Consider the following 22,193-nt stretch of genomic DNA (forward strand, 5'->3'; position numbering starts at 1 on the left):
TGGACCACGCTACGTCATCCCAGCCCGCCCATACCGGGTACCACATTTCGAATACACGTACAACAACGATATTCTTATAGTAGGTTAGGTCATGACTAATATTACTAACCTCTTATTAATATTATAACAGTACGGCTAATGTTAGCGCTAAGAAAACAGTTAGCAGGCGAATGATATAGTACGCATGCGCGGACGGTGTGAGGCTGCAGCTGTCTTGTCTCCAGTGTGCAGATAACCATGGAGACGTGTATTCCTGGAGAGCGGCCTGAGCTCTGAGGATGGAGGGACACAATTCCACATCTGCATCTCACTCTAATGTCAGGTCATGCCAGAGGAAGCCAGGAAGGTGAGGACACTTACTGTCATTGGTCCATGATCTTATCAGGCGATGGGATATTTCTGTTTGTATTTGGTTTCACAATGGACTAACAGACATATGTAGTATACTATAAATGTAAATAAAATAAAAACCCTGTGCGTAGGACTTGTTCATGTTCACAATAGAGCGCAGTACAGGAAACGCGCGTTGTGTCCGTGTTTCCCGCACTACGTTCAAAACGCACTGGGTGCGCGATCCGCTGTCATGGTATTCCTAATGACATGCGCCCCAAATGCAGATTGCAAACACAGTGCATTTGCTTGCATCGGATTGCATGGTACCGCAATATCATGCAATTAGGTGCAGCGTATTTTTGAAAAGTGAGATCCAGTGAGATTTCAGCCCATTCATCTAAGGACTGGTAACATATTACATTTTGTATTCATCGGTTAGATATGCTTTAACGCAATAAGTATTACGCAACACTCAGGTTAGTCTAAAGCCTCGGACACACGATCAGATTTTCGGACGGCCGTTTGTGTTTTTTGTGGCATGCTAGTCTCATGTCAAAAGTGAAGAGGTTACTCACCATACGAACAGAAAACAGCATCAGAAGTGACGTAATGTGTTGAATAGTTTTGTATGTATTCTTTTGTTTCTGAGAATTGCTCTTACGATTTTATTTGGACAAAAACCGTACTAATTTAAACAATAATCAGCCCTCACTTCTCTCCCCCTCCTCCCTGCAGCACTGGCATTGCAAGTGTAGGCGCAAGAGTCCTGGGTACAACTGTCCAATTTATTTTTAGTTCCTGGGCATAACAGTTCAATCTATCATTAGATCATGGTCTCAACTGTTTGATCTATTTTTAGATCCTGGGCTCAACAGTTTGATCTATTTTTAGATCTTGGGCTCCACAGTTTGATCTATTTTTAGATTCAAAACTGTTCAAAATATTTTTAGATCTTGAGCTCAGCCGTACAATCTATTTTTAGATATTTGGCTCAACAGTATGATCTATCTTTAGATCATAGTCTCAACTGTTCGATCTATTTTTAGATCCTGGGCTCAACAGTTTGATCTATTTTTAGATCTTGGGCTCAACAGTTTGAGCTATTTTTAGATTCTGGGTTCCACTGTTCATTTTTATTTTTAGATCCTGGGCTCAACAGTTTGATCTATTTTTAGATCTTGGGCTCAACAGTTTGAGCTATTTTTAGATCCTGGGCTCAACTGTTTGATCTTTTTTTAGACCCTGGGCTCAACTGTTCGAAATATTTTTAGATCTTGAGCTCAGCCGTACAATCTATTTTTAGATCTTTGGCTCAACAGTATGATCTATTTTTAGATCCTGGGCTGAACTGTTGGATCTGTTTGTAGATCCTGGGCTCAAACAGGTCAATCTATTTTTTGATCATGGGCTTAACAGTTTGATCTGTTTTTAGATTCTGAGCTCAACAGTTCAATCTATTGTTAGATCCTGGGCTCAACTGTTCGATGATGATGTACAAAAGTATTGCACAAATTAAATATATGAATAAACTACATAACAGACTCTCTCATCATGCCTCAATTGGGCACCAACATAGTAAGGCAACTTCTTATTTGCTAATACAGATGTACATCACCTAAATAAAGTAGCATAATTACTTAATATTACATTCATATTTTAAAGCTGAAGTTGAGAAAAAAAAAATGTTTTCTCTACAGTGGTATTGGAGGGAGGGTGGTTGAAGAAATGTGTTAAGCCAGCCATAGATGGAGCGATTTTCAATCCTGCACCCATGGGTTTCAGGAAAGAAAATCGATCGATTTCCCCATCAACACTGACTGTAAGGTAAGATACAAGGGAACGAAAGATAGGATACATATCAGGGGAGAAATCTTAATTTCATAATGGTGATAAAGAATTGGTGGTGTGAAGCAAATACTTTGTTGAACAGATGACAAGGAGCTTTTTGGTTCTAAAGCATGCCAGCAAAGGTATGGTGTGTTTGGGCTTGCTACATCCCCACCTCAAGATTTATGTGTGATCCAGTCATTGACTCAGTTAGTTTCTTTTGTTATCTAAAGTTGCCATGCCTTGTATAAATGTTTTTTGGGTTAATGGGTGTACAGTATATCTTCTTAGGCCTTCTGGTCATCTTGGCTTCTTGTTTTGACTTAAGCCCCATACATACTATCAGATTTTCTGCTCAGATTTTCCTTCAGATTTACCAAAACCATGTAATATGAGGTCAAACCTTTGGATTTTCAGTGTGTATGCAATCAAGCAGGCCCTATTACAACATGGTTTTGGGAAATCTGAAGGAAAAACTCAGCAGAAAATCTGATAGTGTGTATGGGGCTTCATGCCGGGTACACACGACCGGACTTATCGGCAGAAAAGGTCAGAGGGAATCATTTCATCGAATATTCCAATTGTGTGTGGGCTTCAGCTGACTTTTTTTTTTCAAAAAGTCTGACGGACCTAGAAATAGAACATGCTTTAAATCTTTCCGACGGAATTAATTCCTATGGGGAAAACCATTGGTCTGTATGCTAGTCCGATGGACCAAAATACGACACAAGGGCAGTTATTGGCTACTGGCTATTGAACTTCCTTTTCTAGTCCCGTCGTATGTCATCACGTTTGAAACTAACGGACTTTGGTGTGATCGTGTGTAGGCAAGTCCGTTCAGTCGGAACTCCATTGGAAACTCCGCCAGAAAGACCATCAGAGTTTATTCTAACGGAAAATGTACCTGGCATTAGGCTTCCTGCACACTGAAACTTTTTAGGCATACAGGTATTTTTTTACTGATGTAAATGCAGACCATTGTTTTCAATGTGCCTGTACACACGGGCGCACAAACATTCTATTTTTGCATGCCTGATTTTTGCATGTATGTGCGCAAGCATGCACATATGCCACATTACCTTTAATGCACACATATGCCTTGTGATATACAGCCCATACTCACATTTTTTCTGCCAGGAATGTCTAATGTTCATACATCAGTATAGTGTGCAAGAGGCCTGTCTTCTAGGTATTGTAATAATATAATATAATATTGTATTAATTTGTTAGCTCCAGGTTTCTATGTAAGTACAATTACTTACTGTGGCTCTGATTACTTACCATGCTTTTCTGTTTCTATAGGACTGTGGACGTCAGTCAGAAGAAACCTCCACAGAGTGGGTACCTACTAAAGGATTTTTTTTTTGAATTTTCAATCATATCCACGATAAGTATAACATTTCCGGTCTTTTCAGGGCTACATAATAATAGTGTTTGTGGACAAAAGACTTTGGGAAGAATTTGTGGAACATCAGAGACTGCTCCTGTCATTTCACAAGTCAGAACAATACAGATCCCCAAGTCTATGAAGGATGCAGCCTTTCTTAAGGTATATGTTTTTATATGTAAACCTAAAATTGTTATTTCTTTATACCTGCTCTGCAATGGTTTTGGAAAGAGCATCCCTGATCCTCCTCTTCTTGGGTTCTCCGCTGGCACTCCTGGCCCATTACCCCTTGCCAAGTCATCCCATGGCAAGCCGCTTGCTATGGGGACACTTGTGCAGGCTCAATCCTGAGCTACACTCTGTGTGTTTTTCCGCCTCCTTGTAACATCCTACTTGAGCTACAGGGAGCTACAGGCAGCGGAAAACAGTGTTTTCCTGCAGAAATTCCCTCTTACCCAGCTACAGCTCTGTCCCATGCCACCATGTTCTTTCTGACATCATTGAGAAGCCTGCCAGCTCTTCTTGGTTCAGCGGGTGGGCCTCCCAATGGTGCGCCGACAGGCTCGCCCTCTCTTCCTTTTCTGAATGGAGGGCTATGCCTCCTGGGATATGTGAAATGCATATCCTAGGAGGCACAGCAGACAGTGTGCGCATCAATTGCCAAGGCAAATGACGTGCATTGGGAGGCAGACCTGAACATTTTTGCTCAAAAAAGGTAAAAAAAAAATCACCACAATTCGTATAGAGCAGGGATGTCCAAACTTTTTACAAAGAGGGCCAGATTTGATGAAGTGAACATGCACGAGGGCCGACCATTTTGCCTGACATTCTTTGAACCATTAAAATTCGCTCTAAGTGTGTTCGTCTGAGCACTAATACACTTCCCCACAAGAATTCTCTTGCCTTTGTGGCTGTGTGTGGTGAATGTTTGAACGCAAGTGTATTATTTGGATACAGCGTATTTATTGGCGTATAACACGCACCATCACTTCAGGGAAGCTTCAGGAAAAAAAAACTTACAATTTTAAATAAAGAACTGTGAAGCAAAATAAGGGTCAGTGTCCATCTGCAGACCCACCATTGCTAGGAATGCAGTGCCCACCATTGCCAGGGTTGCACCCACCATTGCCAGGGATGCACTCACCATTGCCAGCAATTCACCCACCATTGCCAGGAATGCACCCACCATTGCCAGCAATGCTGCCACCATTGGCAGCAATGCACCCACCATTGCCAGCAATGCACCCACCATTGCCAGGAATTCCCTCACCATTGCCGGGAATGCTGCCACCATTGCCAGGATTGCTGCCAACATTGCCGGGAATGCTGCCAACATTGCCGGGAATGCTGCCAACATTGCTGGGAATGCTGCCAACATTGCCAGGGATTCACCCGCCATTGCCAGGAATGCAGCCACCATTGCCAGGAATTCACTTGCCATTGCCAGGATTGCAGCCACCATTGCTGGGAATGCACCCACCATTGCCAGGAATGCACCCACCATTGCCGGGAATTCACTCACCATTGCCGGGAATGCAGCCACCATTACCGGGAATGCAGCCACCATTACCGGGAATGCAGCCACCATTACCGGGAATGCTGCCACCATTACCGGGAATGCTGCCACCATTGCCGGGAATGCTGCCACCATTGCCGGGAATGCTGCCACCATTGCCAGGAATGCTGCCACCATTTCCAGGGATTCACCCACAATTGCCGGGAATTTCACCCACCATTGCCTGGAATTTCACCCACCATTGCCAGGAATGCAGCCACCATTGCCGGGAATTTCACCCACCATTGCCAGGAATTTCACCCACCATTGCCAGGAATGCAGCCACCATTGCTGGGAATTTCACCCACCATTGCCAGGAATTTCACCCACCATTGCCAGTAATGCAGCCACCATTGCTAGGAATTCACTCACCATTGCCAGGAATGCAGCTCCACAATTGCAATTGCCAGGAATGCAGCCACCATTACCATCAGTGCAGCCATGGAGGGCAGGACGAGCGCTAAAGACATCCTACAGGAGAATCTCCTGTTTACACAGCGGCCTCTTTAAGAGAAAGTCCCGCCTCCTTTGATGGACAGCACAGTCGTCCAATGGCAGAGACGGGACTTCCTATTACAGAGGCTGCCGTGTAAACAGGAAATTCTCCTCCTGTGTGCACGGCACTCGTCCCGCCTCCTCCCTCCGAGGCAGCCGGACTATATATCTTTTGTGGCCCCGGTGCTAGGAGATCGCCGGGGGCCACAAAAGATATATATGTTTAAATAATCAGGCGGGCCGTTCAAAACCGGACCGCGGGCCGCGATTGGCCCACGGGCTGGACTTTGGACATGCCTGATATAGAGGATGGAAGGAGGGTGGAGTGGAAGGGAAGTAGTGGGAGAGGGTGAAGGTCTGTCCCTACTTCCCTTATGGATCACAGAAGTGTAGTTCTTTCTGTACTCCTGTGACCCATTTTCATCTGACAGCCTGTTGGCTGACATCACTCAGCCTGTCCAAGCGGAAAAAGATCCTGACTTTACAGTTAGGATCCATTCAAATGCCTGGACCGGCAGCTGTCTCAGCCTCTCAGTTGTGCTGCTGGGAGACTGAGCCAGTTGCTTGCTCAGCAGCCCAGCACTCCAGTGAGCGCTGATGGGGCAGAGCAGATAGTCACCTCTCTCTTCTCAGAGTGAAGGGGAGAACTGAGCAATCAGCAGCATTTGATCATTCAGTCCTCATTGCAGAGACAGTGAGGGACAGATGCAGCATCCACCTAGGTGAGCATGTTTTTTTTGATTTTTGATTTTTTTTTTATACCCAAAACTTCTCTTTTAAAGTGGCATTAAATTCTGGTTTAAAAAAATCTATTGAAGTATGTATTTTTAATTCAAGAAACCTTATGTTACTGTAGTTTCTTCTGTATCTTATATAGTTAGTCTGGTTGAAAAAGACACAAGTCCATCTAGTGCAACCAATAAAAGGGAAACATGGTTTGTACAGGGGCAAAGTGATCTCTTCTCTCTCTCTCTTCTCTCTCTCTCTTCTCTCTCTCTCTTCTCTCTCTCTCTTCTCTCTCTCTCTCTCTCTCTCTCTCTCTCTCTCTCTCTCTCTCTCTCTCTCTCTCTCTCTCTCTCTCTCTCTCTCTCTCTCTCTCTCTCTCTCTCTCTCTCTCTCTCTCTCTCTCCTAATATTAAGCTTATGATCTACCAGAACACCCAGATCCTTCTCTGCCATTGATTCCCCCAGTATGCATATTCTTAGCCCCCAAGTGCATAATTTTACATGTATCAACATGAAACCTCATTTGCCACATAGTCACCCAATTACAGTAAACAGTGCATTTAGGTTGACTTGAAAAGTATCTGAAGGAAATAAAGTATTAAAAATTGTTCAGAGTAAAGTATGTCTGTGTACACATATCTTTATTTGAATTAACTTTTATAATTTTATTTTAGCACCCAGATCTGACTATGGGACAGAAGCGGTACTTATGCAGCATTGCCAAAATCTACAGCACCAGCAACATGAAAGCCATACTTGAAAATCAGCTGCAGTCACAGATAAGATGTGGTATGGAAGTTGTGTGTATATAACGGAAGCAGAAAAGAGGGAATGGGTAACAAGTAAATGGGCCAAAAATACCAAAAATATTTGATTAAAACTTATGAGATTTCTCACTACTAAAATGCTTATTTTTAAGTAAAAGTTTTAATGCCCATCTCGGGGGAGAATAAAGTTCTTTTCCGTAAAAAAAAAAAAAAAAATGCCTGAAAAGCTCAAGAAAATTGCTTCCCTTTAAAATCAATTAATGTTTTCTGCTTGTATCATGGAGCATGTTTGGGGAATTAAAAAAACGCTCCAAAAACGCACCTTCCCATTGAAAGCAATTGAAAACTCAGCAAAAACGCACTACAATGTGTTTTTGGTGCAGGTTTTAAGTCAAATGTCCTTTAAAAACCACACCGCAAACGCAGTAAAATTGCAATAAAATCGTGACAAAATTGCATGCGCAAAAAAACTAAATTGGGTTATTGCGGTGGATTAGTGTGAAAACACCCTTATGGGGCTGCCCCTGCACTGCTAAATGCTCATTTATGTATGTGTGGCTGCGAAAATACTTTTATTTACCCACTCAACCGGCCCCTTCTTCTCTCTACTCTTTGGCGGTTGACTATCCCTATTGGTCTTGATGACATTAAAGGGTATTCGACTGCTGAAACAAAGGGGTGAAGATGCTGTGGGGACTAGTCTTACAGCATTGAGGGAGCAGAAGATCAGGTAAGTAAAAGGCTTTTTGCACCCCCAGATCTAAACAAGCATTAACCTGTGAATTCACACTGTAATGCCCCATACGCACGGTGGGATTTTCCGATGGAAAATGTGCGATTGGATCAAATTGTCGGAAAATGCGATCGTGTGTGGGCTCCATCTGACTTTTTCCATCGTAATTTCCACCACACAAAGTTTGAGAGCAGGATCTAGCATTTTCTGACAACAAAATCCGATTGGTTAAATTCCGATCGTGTGTAGGCAATTCCGACAGACAAAGTGCCACGCATGCTCAGAATAAATTACGAGACAAAAGCTATTAGCTACTGGCCTGTTTATAGTCCCGTCGTACGCATTCTACGTCATCTTATTCAGAACGATTTTCTGACAACTTTGTGCGACCTTGTGTATGCTAGACAAGTTTGGGCTAAAATCTGTCAAAAAAATCAGACTGTCCGACTGTGTGTAGAGGGCATAAGAGAGGATTTTTGTTTTCCCTGAACCTCAGCTTAAGGCCACTTTTACACTGAGGCACTTTACAGGTGCTAAAAATAGCGCCTGAAAGTGCTTGTAAAGCGCCTCTCCTGTCAGTCGAGTGCCCAAGCCCCGAGTGCTTTCACTCTGGATCAGTGCGCTTTGTGGCAGCAGGCAGGTGAAGTCACCTGGTTGTATCCAGGATGGTAAATATGTGTGTCCTAGATTCAGGCTTTATGCAGACTTTTACAATTAGAGGGGAAGAGTTAATGAGCCCAGCTGAAGCAAGTGGGCTCATTAAGGCCTCTACAAAAAACCCCAGCATGCATAGGGAGATGCTCCATCCTGGAACCAGTTTTGTGTTGTATAGACTGGGGAGTGTGTCACCTGTACTGTGCGGTGAGTTAACGCCTGTGTGGCAAAACCTTTACAACAAAGGCAGGGACTGGTACAGCACAAGGCTGCACCCAGTTGTTAGACAGGGAGTCTATGTGTGTAGTTAGAGGTCAAGCTGACCAGGATTTATTTTCTTGTTTTATTTTGTTTGGCTGTTATATGTATCACTGCATGGAGCATAAATAAACCGGATCTTTTGTTTTTTGAACCTACACCGCTGTCTGCTGTGCCTGTCTGTGTGTTGTGAACCCATCCAGGGGGTCACACACACCCGCTGCCGAGCTAACCCCTCACAGTTGGTGGAGAATTTTGGCACTTTTTTTTTTTTTTGTTAAGGCCAGCATGGAGGAGATACTGAGACAGCTGGCTCTAGCAAATGCAAACCAGCAGCAAACAAATGCAGGTTTACAAAAGAGCCTTGCAGCTCAACAACAGAGCCTTGCAGCCCAGCAGCAGACAAATGCAACTTTGCAGCAGAGTTTGGAAAATCAGCAGAAGGCTCACCAGCAGAGTTTGGAAGCTCAGCAACAAGCCCAGCAGCGATCTGAAGCCCGCTTCATAGACCTGTTGCAGAAGCAAGAGCAGAATTTTCAACAGAAAATAGAGACATTGATACAGCAACGTCCGCAGACCAATGAAGCAAGTGGTTACAATAATACCGCATCCTTTGGTGTGAGCCGTTTATTGACAAAAATGACTGGAGAGGATGATCCGGAGGTGTTTTTGACCACATTTGAAAGGACTGCTGAAAGGGAAAAGTGGCCTAAGGAGCAATGGGCTGGACTGGTGGCCCCTCTGTTAACTGGGGAATCGCAGAAAGCTTATTATGACCTAGAGCCTGACCAAGCAAAAGACTATGTGGTGCTAAAAGCAGAAATATTGGCACGGCTGGGTGTCACCCTGGCCGTCCAGGCTAAGCGTGTGCATAACTGGACTTTTCAGGTTGGAAAACCTCCCAGGTCTCAAATGTATGATCTCATTCACCTGAGCAGGAAGTGGCTGCAGGCAGAGACTTTGACTGCACCAAACATTGTGGAACGTGTGGTTATGGATCGTTTCCTGAGAGCTCTTCCTACTGCCATCCAAAAATGGGTAAGCCATGGAGACCCAGAAAATGCAAATAAACTTGTGGATCTGGTTGAGAGGTACTTGGCTACAGAGAACTTGACCACCTCTTCCAGGGACTCACGGACTTTCCCCCCTAAGACCAGATCATCCCCAGTGGCGGGTAAGATGACTCCAAGGGGTGAGGGTGGAGAGAGTGAGAGGGTGGGAGTTCTACCTAAGGTCTGGCGGGAGCAGCCCAGGAAGCCCATGCTGCAAGAGGCAGCGAAAAAGATTATTTGCTACCGCTGCCGGCAAGAGGGACATATTGCAGCCAATTGCCCAGTTGTGGATGAGCCTATGCAATGTGACTTTATAAGGGAGAGACATCAGTCGCTGTTTGCGACAGTTGCATGCACTGCCATTCGGGGACCTGAGAAACATTTATGTAAAATGTGTATTAATGGTAGACATGTTGATGTGTTGCTAGATTCAGGTAGCCTGGTAACATTGATAAAAGCTGAATTAGTTACTACAGAGGTCTCTGGGAAGAACAGGGTGGCTGTTATTTGTGTGCATGGGGACACCCGAGAGTATCCTGTAACTTCAGTGTTTTTTGAGACCCCCAAAGGTAACCTCTCTCATCAGGTGGGGTTAGTGGCTCACTTACCACATGATGCTATTGTGGGAAGGGATTTTCCAAAATTCTGGGAACTCTGGGATTGTCCTGAGGCCCCCATTGGTGCCCCTATAAACCAGGAAGATGACCAGAATTCCTCTGGGAGTGGTGAGGACTCTCCTGAATTTCCCTTGTCGGTATTGGCGGGGGAAACTCGAGAAACTGGGGAGGAGCCAACATCCTCAGATGAAAACATGCCGTCTGTGGAGTTTTCGGATCTTGAGGTTCACAGGGAAAATTTTGCCACAGAATAGTTAAAAGATCCCACCCTAATAAAGGCACGGGAAAATGTGGTGAAAATAGATGGCGAGTTAGTGAACCCAGATAAGACTTGCCCTTATCCTTACTTCACTATGGAAAGGGACCTGCTGTATCGAGTGGCTCAAAGGGCAGAAGAAACCATTGAGCAACTTGTAGTGCCCAAACCTTACAGGAAGTTGGTGTTAGAATTGGCTCATGGACACATTCTGGGAGGTCATCTGGGGACAGAGAAAACCAGAGAGAGGGTACTGCAGAGATTCTATTGGCCTGGGGTCATGAAGGAAATAGAAAAGTATTGTTCCTCCTGCCCTGTGTGTCAGAAGTCGGCACCTATGCCACATTTCCGTAACCCACTGGTACCTCTTCCTATCATTGAGGTCCCCTTTGAGAGGATCGCAATGGATTTGGTAGGTCCGATAATGAAGTCTGCTAGGGGGCATCAGTACATTTTGGTTATATTGGACTATGCCACCCGTTATCCGGAAGCAATTCCTCTCCGAAATACCTCGGCCAAAACCATAGCCAAAGAGCTATCTCTTGTTTTTAGCCGCGTGGGTATTTGTAAGGAACTGCTTACGGACCAAGGTACACCCTTTATGTCCCGGGTTATGAAAGAATTATGCAAGTTGTACAAAGTGAAGCAATTGCGTACATCTGTGTATCACCCCCAAACAGATGGGTTGGTTGAAAGATTCAACAAAACCCTAAAACAAATGTTAAAGAAGGTGGTGGATAGAGATGGAAAGAATTGGGATTGTCTAATACCCTATCTGATGTTTGCCATTAGGGAGGTACCCCAATCCTCTACGGGTTTCTCACCCTTCGAGACACCCAAGAGGGCTGCTGGATATCGCCAAGGAAACTTGGGAAAATGAGAGTTCTCCTCACAGGAGTGTGATTGAGCATGTCGCCCTGATGCAAGATAGAATTGCACAGGTACTGCCAATTGTAAAGGAACATTTAACCCAAGCGCAGTTAGCACAGCAGAGAGTGTACAACCGTGGGGCCAAGACCCGTACTTTTTCCCCGGGGGATAGGGTCTTGGTGCTAGTCCCTACGGTTGAAAGCAAATTTCTGGCCAAATGGCAAGGTCCATATGAAGTAATTGAAAAAATGAGTGAGGTGAACTACAGGGTTAGACAGCCAGGAAGGCGAAAGCCGGAGCAGATCTATCACGTCAATCTGCTGAAAGCCTGGAGGGATAGGGAATCCCTAGTCGCAGAGACTTTGTCACAAGTACAGCCTGATTGCTTAGTTCCTGAGGTTGGAATAGCAGACACGTTATCGAAACCCCAACAACAGGAGGTTAAAGAGTTTGTACTTCGTACCAAAGAGATTTTCTCTGAGCTTCCGGGACAAACATCTGGCGTAGAGCATGACATTATCACCCCGCCAGGAGAAAGGGTAAAACTAAAACCTTATAGAATACCAGAGGCCCGACGGGAGGCAATACGTGGGGAGGTTCAAAGGATGCTGGAATTGGGTGTGATAGAGGAGTCCCAGAGTGACTGGTCCAGTCCTATCGTACTAGTGCCCAAACCTGATGGGAGCTGGCGGTTTTGTAACGATTTTAGACAATTAAATAAAGTTACAAAATTTGACACCTACCCCATGCCACGTATAGATGAGTTGATTGACCGGCTGGGAACAGCCCGATATATGACAACTCTTGATCTCACCAAAGGGTATTGGCAAATTCCCCTGGCCGAGTCGGCCAAGGAGAAAACTGCGTTTGTAACCCCAGATGGGGCATTCCAATATAAGAGAATGCCGTTTGGGTTACAGAATGCACCGGCAACATTCCAGCGGAAAATGGATAAGATTCTGAGGCCCCATCAGAAATATGCTGCAGCTTACCTGGATGATGTGATTATCCATAGCACAGACTGGGTCTCACATTTGCCAAAAGTACAAGCAGTCCTAGACTCTATCCGGGAAGCTGGGTTTACGGCCAATCCAAAGAAGTGTACCATTGGACAGGAGGAGGCCAAATATCTTGGGTACACTATTGGGAGGGGGGTGATAAAACCCCAAGTCAATAAAGTCGAGGCCATACAGAGTTGGCCACGTCCCAACAGCAAGAAACAGGTACGAGCCTTTCTGGGAATCGCTGGCTATTATCGACGATTCATTCCCCATTTTGCTTCTCAGGCTGTGCCCCTCACCAACCTGACAAAAGGGAAAGAGTCGGTCATGGTTAAATGGTCCCCAGAGGCTGAGGAAGCATTTCAGTCCTTAAAAAAAGCCTTATGTAGCCAGCCAGTGTTGTACTCACCAGACTTCTCTAAGGACTTCGTGGTACAAACTGATGCATCAGACGTTGGGTTAGGAGCAGTGTTATCCCAGGTCTGGAACGGGGAAGAGCACCCAGTCATTTACCTCAGCAGGAAGTTAAAGTCCCATGAGGTAAATTACTCCACGATTGAGAAGGAATGTTTAGCAGTGAAGTGGGCTCTAGATTCCCTTCGGTACTATCTGCTAGGTAGGCACTTTGACCTGGTGACTGATCACGCTCCTTTAAAGTGGATGGCTCAGAACAAGGAGACCAATAGAAGAGTAAATAGGTGGTTCCTAGCCCTACAGGAATTTAACTTTACAGTTAAGCATCGCCCTGGTGTTAAAATGGGGAATGTGGATGCTTTGTCTCGGATACATGCGTGTCTGACTGCTGGTGTTACAACCCCAAGGTTGAAACAAGAGGGGGGGTATGTGGCAGCAGGCAGGTGAAGTCACCTGGTTGTATCCAGGATGGTAAATATGTGTGTCCTAGATTCAGGCTTTATGCAGACTTTTACAATTAGAGGGGAAGAGTTAATGAGCCCAGCTGAAGCAAGTGGGCTCATTAAGGCCTCTACAAAAAACCCCAGCATGCATAGGGAGATGCTCCATCCTGGAACCAGTTTTGTGTTGTATAGACTGGGGAGTGTGTCACCTGTACTGTGCGGTGAGTTAACGCCTGTGTGGCAAAACCTTTACAACAAAGGCAGGGACTGGTACAGCACAAGGCTGCACCCAGTTGTTAGACAGGGAGTCTATGTGTGTAGTTAGAGGTCAAGCTGACCAGGATTTATTTTCTTGTTTTATTTTGTTTGGCTGTTATATGTATCACTGCATGGAGCATAAATAAACCGGATCTTTTGTTTTTTGAACCTACACCGCTGTCTGCTGTGCCTGTCTGTGTGTTGTGAACCCATCCAGGGGGTCACACACACCCGCTGCCGAGCTAACCCCTCACAGCTTGCAGCACGCTAGAAAAAGTCCTGCAAGCATCATCATACACCCCTCCTAAAGCACCCCTGCCCATTGAAATGAGTGGACAGCGCTGCCAAAGCGTTTGCAAAGCGAATGGGCAGTGGTGCTACAGGGGCGGTATTAACCCTTCTTCGGCCACTAGCAGGATTTAAAAACGCCCCCGCTAGCAGCCGAAAAGCTACGCTAAAATGACAGCAAAGCGTCGCTAAAACTAGTATGCTTTACCGTCAATGCTCTCACTGCCAAAGTGTGAAAGTAGCCTTAAGCAGTGAAATCTTTTAGGGCCCATTCACACCAGGTCTGTTGGGACTGCGCTGGACTCTCATTGTAAAAGAAGACCTTGGCAAATGGCAACCTGGCTGTGAGATATAAATTACTTCTTATGTGTTAAGCAACATATGTAAACAATTTACCTGTCTTATGATCTGGAATAGAGGATCTAGACCACGTTTACTAAATGCAGCTTTATGCAAAGCTCTATGTAGTTGGTTAACAAAGAGCAAGCATATCTGTTTCTTAGGTGTAAAAAAAATCAACAAAAAGCCAGGCACAAAATTAGATGGCCAAGGAAACCTTGAAAAAATGGGTAATACAAAGATGAGGCCGCTGCTCCCAAACTCAGAACACCAAGTGAAGGGGAACAAATAAAAACAACTAATAGGGGAGCTCTGTTTCAAAGGATGGTATGTAGTCAATGATGATAAAGTCCATATAATTCAGGTAAAGTTTATTGGCAAAGAAACAGATAGTGTGTATTGCTGCCAAAAAATACATAAAAATCCAAAACAAGATAAAATTCAGCAGATCAGATAAAGTGAAATGCCACAAGTGCACAAAAACTCACGATAGCCATAGTAGACACGGGGAGCGAAGACAGCCATCCACCCATCTCTCTTGGCTCCCCACGCATGTGAGGTATCACCGCGATTGTCAGAGCAAGAGCAAACATTCTAGCACCAGACTTTCTCTGTAAATCTAAACTGGTAACCTGCAAAGGCTTTTAAAACGTCACCCATGGATAATTAAAATTACCATAGTTTGGTGCCATTCTATGAGCATGCACAATTTTGAAGTGTGACATGGTATTTATTTACTCAGCATAACATCATCTTTCACATTATACAAAAAAATTGGGCTAATTTTATGTTTCTGTTTTTTTCAACTCATTAAAGCGGGAGTCCACCGGGACTCCGCGATTTTTATTTTTTTTTTAAAAGCCAGCAGCTACAAATACTGCAGCTGCTGACTTTTAAAATAGTGACACTTACCTGTCCAGCGCGCCCGCGATGTCGGAACCCGAAGCCGATCGCTCGGTCGTCTCTCGGGTCCTGCCGCCGCCATCTTGGGTATGGGAATCAGGAAATGGAGCCTTTCGGCTTCATTTCCCGGTTCCCTACTGCGCATGCGCGAATCGCGCGGCGCAATAAGGACGCTCCCCGCTGCCTCTGGGAGCTGTGTGTTTCCCAGCAGGCAGCGGGGCACTTGCGGAAAGGGGCGGGCAGTTGCGGAAAGGGGCGTACCGGAGGGGGGGAGGGTTCCGATGAGCGGAAGGTCCACTTTAGGGTGGACCTCCGCTTTAAAGTGTATTTTTTTTTTTTAAATACTGCGTTTGACAGACCGCTGCGCAAGTACCGTGTGACATTAAATATTGCAACGACTGTCATTATATTCTCTAGGGTCTCTGCTTAAAAAAAAAAAAAATATAATGTTTAGGAGTTCTGAGTCATTTTGCTATTTAAAAAAAGTAGATTTTTACATGTATATGAGAAGTGTCAGAATTGGTCGGTTATTGAAGTAGTTAAAGATAGTGTTGTTTTGTAATGAGATCATATAAATCAATAGGTCAGTGTTAAAGCAGTAGTAAACTGTGGGAAAAAAATAGCATAAATGCCTCTCATACTAGCACATTATGAAATACTTACCTTAGAACGAAACTCCCGCAGCTAGTCCGGGCACTGCTGAGGGAGCTGACATGTACCCTCAGCGTTTCTTCCAGGAGCGCTGGCTCTGGCGTTGTGAGTGGCCAGAGCCGCGATTACATCACTCCCCATTCCGGCATGGACCGCCGGCCGGACCTGCAGAGTGCATGCGCCGCTGACGTCAGCGGTTGCATGCAGGGTCAATATCTCCTAAACAGTTTTAGGAGATATTCTTTTTACCTACAGGTAAGCCTTATTATAGGCTTACCTGTAGATAAAAATCACCAAGCATACAATACAACCGCTTTAAGAATTTCTATCTTTGGTTGACTGTAGTATCCCAAGTTAGTGAAACTATACTGAAAGTATCTTTGGGTGGGGAAAACATTATTTTGATGTTTTACCAAATAATTTCTCTTAAGGCTCAAGAAAAGCACATTTGAACCATAAAACTTCAGGGACGTTAAAGGATGGAACAAAGGATCATTGCACAAGGTACAGTATGTTTACATAAATATATGAGGTTGAAATATCAAGTTTGAGTTAAAGTGGTTCTAAAGCCTATGCATGTTTTACCTTTTTGCATTTCCTGCATTAAAAGAGTAGTATGGGTTTCCTTTTTTTTAGATTTATACTTACCTAGGTGGATGCAGCATGGGTCTGATGCTGCATCTGTCTCCTGGCGCCTCTACACTGAAAACCGAGCGATAGAACATCGCGATCACACGGTTTTCACAGTTCCTCTGAGCTCATTGGAGCGCTGAGCTGTGAAGGAGTGGAATGGGCTGTCTCAGGCTCGTAGCGGCTCTCTGAGAGGCTGAGATGGTGGATCCAGACTTCCATTGTTGGGATGACACGGTGCTTGGACTGATTTCTGTGACATCTGCAGAGAGCGGACTTCAACCCGCTCTCTTCGGAAAACGGGTCACAGGAGTGCAAAATGAATTGCACTCCTGTAATCCATAGGAGAAGCTCAGCCAAACGAGCTTTGGCTGGACTTCTCCTTAAGGCTAGGTTCACACTATTGCGATGCGGGAACGCTGCGAATCCGCGGCGTTTTCCCGCATCGCATACCTCCCGCCGGCAGTTCACACTGCCCTATGCGGACGGCTGGGGGTGTCAATGTTATGTTAATGACACCCCCAGATCCGTCGGCATATCGCAGTGCGATCTGCCGACTCGCACAGGAATCGGATCGCATGGTGTGAACCCCCATGCGATCCGATTCCGTTGCGGACCCAAAAAAGGGTCCTGTGCGAGTTTGCTGCGGGACAGCTGCGAGTTCAGCCATACTATCTGTATGGCTGAACTCGCAGTGCTACGGAGATCGGATGTGATTTGCTGTGCGAATCACATCCGGATCTCCCCCCGCAGCAGTGTGAACCCAGCCTTAAGGTAAAAAACGTCTAGGTATTATTATCAACCCCATAACACCCACCCCTCCATTCTTTATACTTACCTGAGCCCTGGCTCTTGCTGCTATTCATCAAATCCCATGAAGGGGCAGCGAGGGTGGGGCTGAGCCGCGCTTGTCTAAGTGTATGAACCTAGGCAGAACAACTTGGGATTGAGCCCATAGGTTTGCCACAATAGGAAGCAGCTTCCTGTGGTGGCACACCTAAAAGAAGGGGAGCTAGGAGTGCCGTCGGGGTACCCCAGAATAGGATTAGGGCCACGCTGTGCAATTCTTTTTGCACAGATCAGGTAGCAGGTTTTATAATCACTTTAAATACACAGTTCATTTTAAATAATGTAACACCATGAATGAAAGATGTGACCATCACTGCAGTAGTGATACTGCAAGCTAAAGACATATTGGGCTGTAAATAATATATCAGCTTCGAGCACTGCAGCAGCCCTGAAGCTAATCAGTATGCAAACCCTGCTGGTCTGAAACAGTCAACAAATGGAAGCATTTACTATTTTCTTGCTGAAACCAAAAGATATGAGATATGAGTTCTGTATACTGTACTACAGTGTTATTGCTAGTGACTGCCTAATCTGAACACCATGTTTCTGGAGACCAGCAATGATGAAAAGCAAGCACCAAAACGCACCTGCAGAAAAACCCTATGTACATATATTTAGAATGATCTGTAGCACCCAGAGATCAGTGCATTGAGCTATGTATTATCTGCAACTGGTAGCCACAAAACACTAAAAAGGTTTTCTTGTACTAGACATTTTGCAGATCTTTTTCTTGCTTTGCCTAAGATTGGGCCCCGGGGGTAACTTTTCACAGCGGGTTATGTATATATGAAGGTAAGTGCATGTCCATTGGGCACTCAGTGCAGAAAAAAAAACAGTATCACATCTTTTGTTATCATTATTGGTAAGGATAACATGCCAGTCAAGTTTTTAGCTAATACTGTGTATTATGTGGTCACCCAAAATCACTGCATTGGATACACACACAATTTATTTTATTTGCATAAACTGTATATGTGCAAGTTCTATTTTTTCATTTCACATTAGGTCACAAATGAATCATTGGGAAACCAAAAGTAAATCATGCATTGTTGGAATAGAAGATAACATTTCTGGGATGGAAGAAACATTAGTCATGGAAGGTACTTTTCCTGTCTGTCCAATCTAAGTAAATACATAGTTTAATTCAGGGATGCCCAACCAGTGGCCCACAAAGCCCTCTAATGTGGCCTGCAATCTCCTGCTCTAGGATGGTGGGTTGGCAAGCCCAGATCGTGGGATACCATCCTACCATCCCAGAGCATCAGTGTTGTGAATGAAACCAGGGGTAGAGGAAGCAAGCTGCTGCGTAGCAGAGCCATATTAGCAGATGCTTCCTGTATAGCGCCAACTCCTTTCTCAGGCAGAGTGATACCAAATGCTCTCTGCTTCGGACAGCAACAGCCTGAATACCTGAATGGAAGACTGTTAACCCCCCTGGCGGTATTCCCGAGTCTGGCTCGGGGTGAAAATTCAGTACCATTAGCGGTAACCCCGAGCCAAGATGAGTATACTTACCTTATCTCCTGGATCCAGCGATGCCCCCCCGCTGTGCGAGCGGCTCGCCCTCCGCTCGATCTATCACGGAGCTGAGCTCCGTTCTCTGCGAGCCTTACGACGCACGGGACGGGGAATGGTGCCAAATTCAAAAAGTGAAACACACACATTACATACAGTATAATGTAATCTTACAGATTACATTGCTGTATGTAATTATTTCATATCCCCTTTGTCCCTAGTGGGCTGCCCAGTGTCCTGCATGCAGTTTTATATTATAAAAACTGTTCTTTCTGCCTGGAAACTGGAGATTGTCCATAACAACCAAAACCGTCCCTTTACACCAAAAGTGGTTTTAGACCAGCTAGAAAACAGCGATAATAAATTAGAATCATTCGCAGAATTGAGCGATAGTGATTTGTGGGTAAATTTGTCATCAAATACTGAAAAGTAATGAAAATGACAATTCTGCAACTGAGCAAATTTCAGTGTTTATGATTTGATTACATTATTGAATCATTTTTATTATTATATTATTATTTGGTATAATACTTTATAGTTATTTATTATATTTTAATTTATCATTTTGTTTTTCAAATCAAAATTTTCAAACCCGGGCTGTCTACTAGACTCTGGTTTGGACAGATTTAAGTTATTTATTCCTAAGAATTACAGACCTACAATATAAAATGCAAAATTCCCATGCAAAATAATTGTACACTCATACGTGTGTGTGTGTGTGTGTGTGTGCGTGTGTGTGTGTATGTGTATATATATATATATATATATATATATATATATATATATATATATATACTTTACATGTATTAATCGCCAGCTGAGCACTATAAGGACAATGCATAAACTCCTCAGTAACAAATATAACAAGATTTAGTGCAGCGCAAACAAAATTAATATAAAAAACTAACACTATAAGATGAGTCCATAAGAGTAGTTGATTGTGGAGCTAATACCACCCATGGTAGAAGTGTTTAGTATCAACTGTTAAAAACTGAGTCCAGCCCATCCACCACAGACAACAGCAGCCTCTCACCTTCATGCGACCAAAACAGTCAACATGCAATTTTCCCACACCATGGGGATATAGCCTTCGACAATCAATCCACGATGCAGGTAAAGATGGCTCACCCATTTGTGTATATGTAAAATGAGAAGAGCACAGCTAGTGCTTTCTGTAAACACAGCTTTTTTATTAAAACAATAAAATGTCACTTACAAACAAAGCACTTCCACCAAGTGCATGTGTGTGGGCATATCAGTATACAGACGGTAAATTCAAATATGGCCGCGGGTGACTTCAGACATAGCTCCTCCCCCATTACACTTTACATCCGTAAGCGAGACTTCATTGGTGGGGTCCTTTTTTTTACACGTTACGTCTGTAGGTGGGATTTCCTCAGCAGGGTCAGAGCTTCGTCATTAACCCGCTTTTAAATAGCTGGCACCATAGCAACCAGACGCTAATCAGTCTGTCTCACTTAGTGAGCGGCACAGCAACAACCCACATAATCACAACAAGACGAAGTCCCGCTTATGTACGTAATGCGTAATGAGGGGAGGAGCTACCTCTGAAGTCATTCACGGCCATGTTTGAATTTAGCGTCTGTATGCTGATATGCCCACACACACACCCTTGGGGGAAGTGCTTTGTTTATATGTAAGGTTTTTCATATTTTGTTATACAATTTTGCATACAGGTAATTTTTCTCCTTCATTGGTGTGCACTGATGAGGCAGTACTGGTGGGAACTGACCAGGAGGCATTAATGAGGCTGCACTGATAGGCAACACTGATTGGTGGCACTGGTGGGCACTGATTAGCGGTAGTGATGGGCATTGATAGATGGCACTGATTGGCACTAAGGGGACCAATGTTCCTCTAACAGAAGCCGGTTAACGACTTTCTTCTTTTCTTCATGCTGACAGTGTATAGGAGAAAAAAAGCTCATACCCGGCTTCTTTTTACTTCCGTGATCAGCTGTCATTGGCTAACAGCTGATCATGTGGTAAAGGGCTTGCTGTGATTGGCCCTTTAACCTGATCTGTGATCAGTTGAGTTCCAAGGATCACAGAGCACGCAGCGTGAGAATTGGAGGATGTCCATGGACGCCCTCCTGGGATTTTAAGCCTGTGCTGTAGCCATCTTTTGGTTCTTAGTGCGGGCACCAAGTGGTTATTTAATGCTGTGTTTTTTATTTTTTTTGCTAAACAAATGAAAAAAGACAGAAAATTAAAATGATGAGGCAGCACTGATAATCAGGGCACTGATGATTAGTACCCTAATTATCAGTGTGAACAATGTCCTGACAGCCTTGCTGGTTAATTGTTTTTAAAGTCTATTTACATGTGATCAGGTGTGATTGAATACAGCTGATGGCATGGTAAAGGGGCGCTGTGATTGGCCCTTTACCCCGATCTGTGATCAACTGTTTCTGAAGGACAGAGTGTGCCCAATATACAACACAGGAGACATGAAGGGGGTGGGGTTATGGGAGGATGTCTATTGACACCCTCCCAGAACTGGAAAATCACGCTGTAGTCACCATTCGGCTATAGCATGGACGGCAAGTGGTTAAAGGTATAAAGAAAAAACTTCTGTAGTAGTGGATAGGGTTTAGACCACCTGTCAGATTTTAATTGCTGTCTTTGCCCCCAATAGGGAGATTCACCTTCTCGCTTTGTCCTGTTAACCATTATCACCGAGAGTGAACTTGAAAGAAAATCCCAAATTTTAGGTTGTCAACAGAAAAGGAATAGAGGAGGGGTCACTTCTCAATTCCTGTTTTGGCTGTGGGACAGGAATCAAAGAAAATCTCCCCAAAGGGAAACACAAAAAAAAAAAACAGGGGTTACAACTCTCCATTACTTTACACAAAATGAAAAAAAAGTTTGGTCTTTGTAGTTTAATGCCGCATATACACGATCGGACTTTCTGGCGGACTTGGTCCGGCAGACTAGAGTCCGTTGGACAATTCGATCCTGTGTGGGCTCCAGCAGACTTTTTCTTCCCAAAAGTCCGGCGGACCTAGAAATAAGACTGGCTTCAAACTTGTCCGCCGGAATCGGCTTTTAGCGGACAATCCGTTCGTCTGTGTGCTAGTCCGACGGACTAAAACCGACGCTAGGGCAGCTACTGGTTATGAACTTCCTTATTCTACATCATCACGTTTGAATCCGTCTGACTTTTGGAGTAAAGAATATACAAAGCCGCGCCAACCCTCCCCTACATATATAATATAAATTCAAATTAAAAAATAAAGACTAATACAATTAAGCAATAGACTTCAAAAATTGTGGAGATGACCAAAAAAGCCAAAAATGGCATAAAATAAAAATAAAAATAAAAAGTCCAATTTAAGAAAAGTTCACAGGT

At 44.2% G+C, this 22,193-nt stretch overlaps 1 protein-coding gene across 2 annotated transcripts in view; it reads left to right on the forward strand.

Annotated features, from left to right (window-relative positions):
- FAM216A (family with sequence similarity 216 member A) overlaps nucleotides 1-22,193 on the forward strand; it is a 28,536-nt gene continuing 6,343 nt past the window's right edge. The window contains exons 1-6 of one of the 2 annotated variants that reach the window (XM_077461998.1): nucleotides 4-346; nucleotides 3,463-3,497; nucleotides 3,576-3,709; nucleotides 6,998-7,112; nucleotides 16,259-16,331; nucleotides 18,312-18,406. In XM_077461998.1, coding sequence (XP_077318124.1) covers nucleotides 279-346; nucleotides 3,463-3,497; nucleotides 3,576-3,709; nucleotides 6,998-7,112; nucleotides 16,259-16,331; nucleotides 18,312-18,406 — 520 coding nt within the window. In that variant the 5' untranslated portion in view covers nucleotides 4-278. Of the gene's footprint in view, nucleotides 347-3,462; nucleotides 3,498-3,575; nucleotides 3,710-6,997; nucleotides 7,113-16,258; nucleotides 16,332-18,311; nucleotides 18,407-22,193 lie in introns of both variants that reach the window. The other variant, XM_077461999.1, reaches the window with a different exon arrangement.

This window comes from Lithobates pipiens, unplaced genomic scaffold (genome assembly GCF_037356315.1).
Source record: "Lithobates pipiens isolate NorthernLeopardFrog02 unplaced genomic scaffold, aLitPip1_a1.2 Scaffold_3, whole genome shotgun sequence".
In the NCBI taxonomy this organism is placed as follows: Eukaryota; Metazoa; Chordata; class Amphibia; order Anura; family Ranidae; genus Lithobates; species Lithobates pipiens.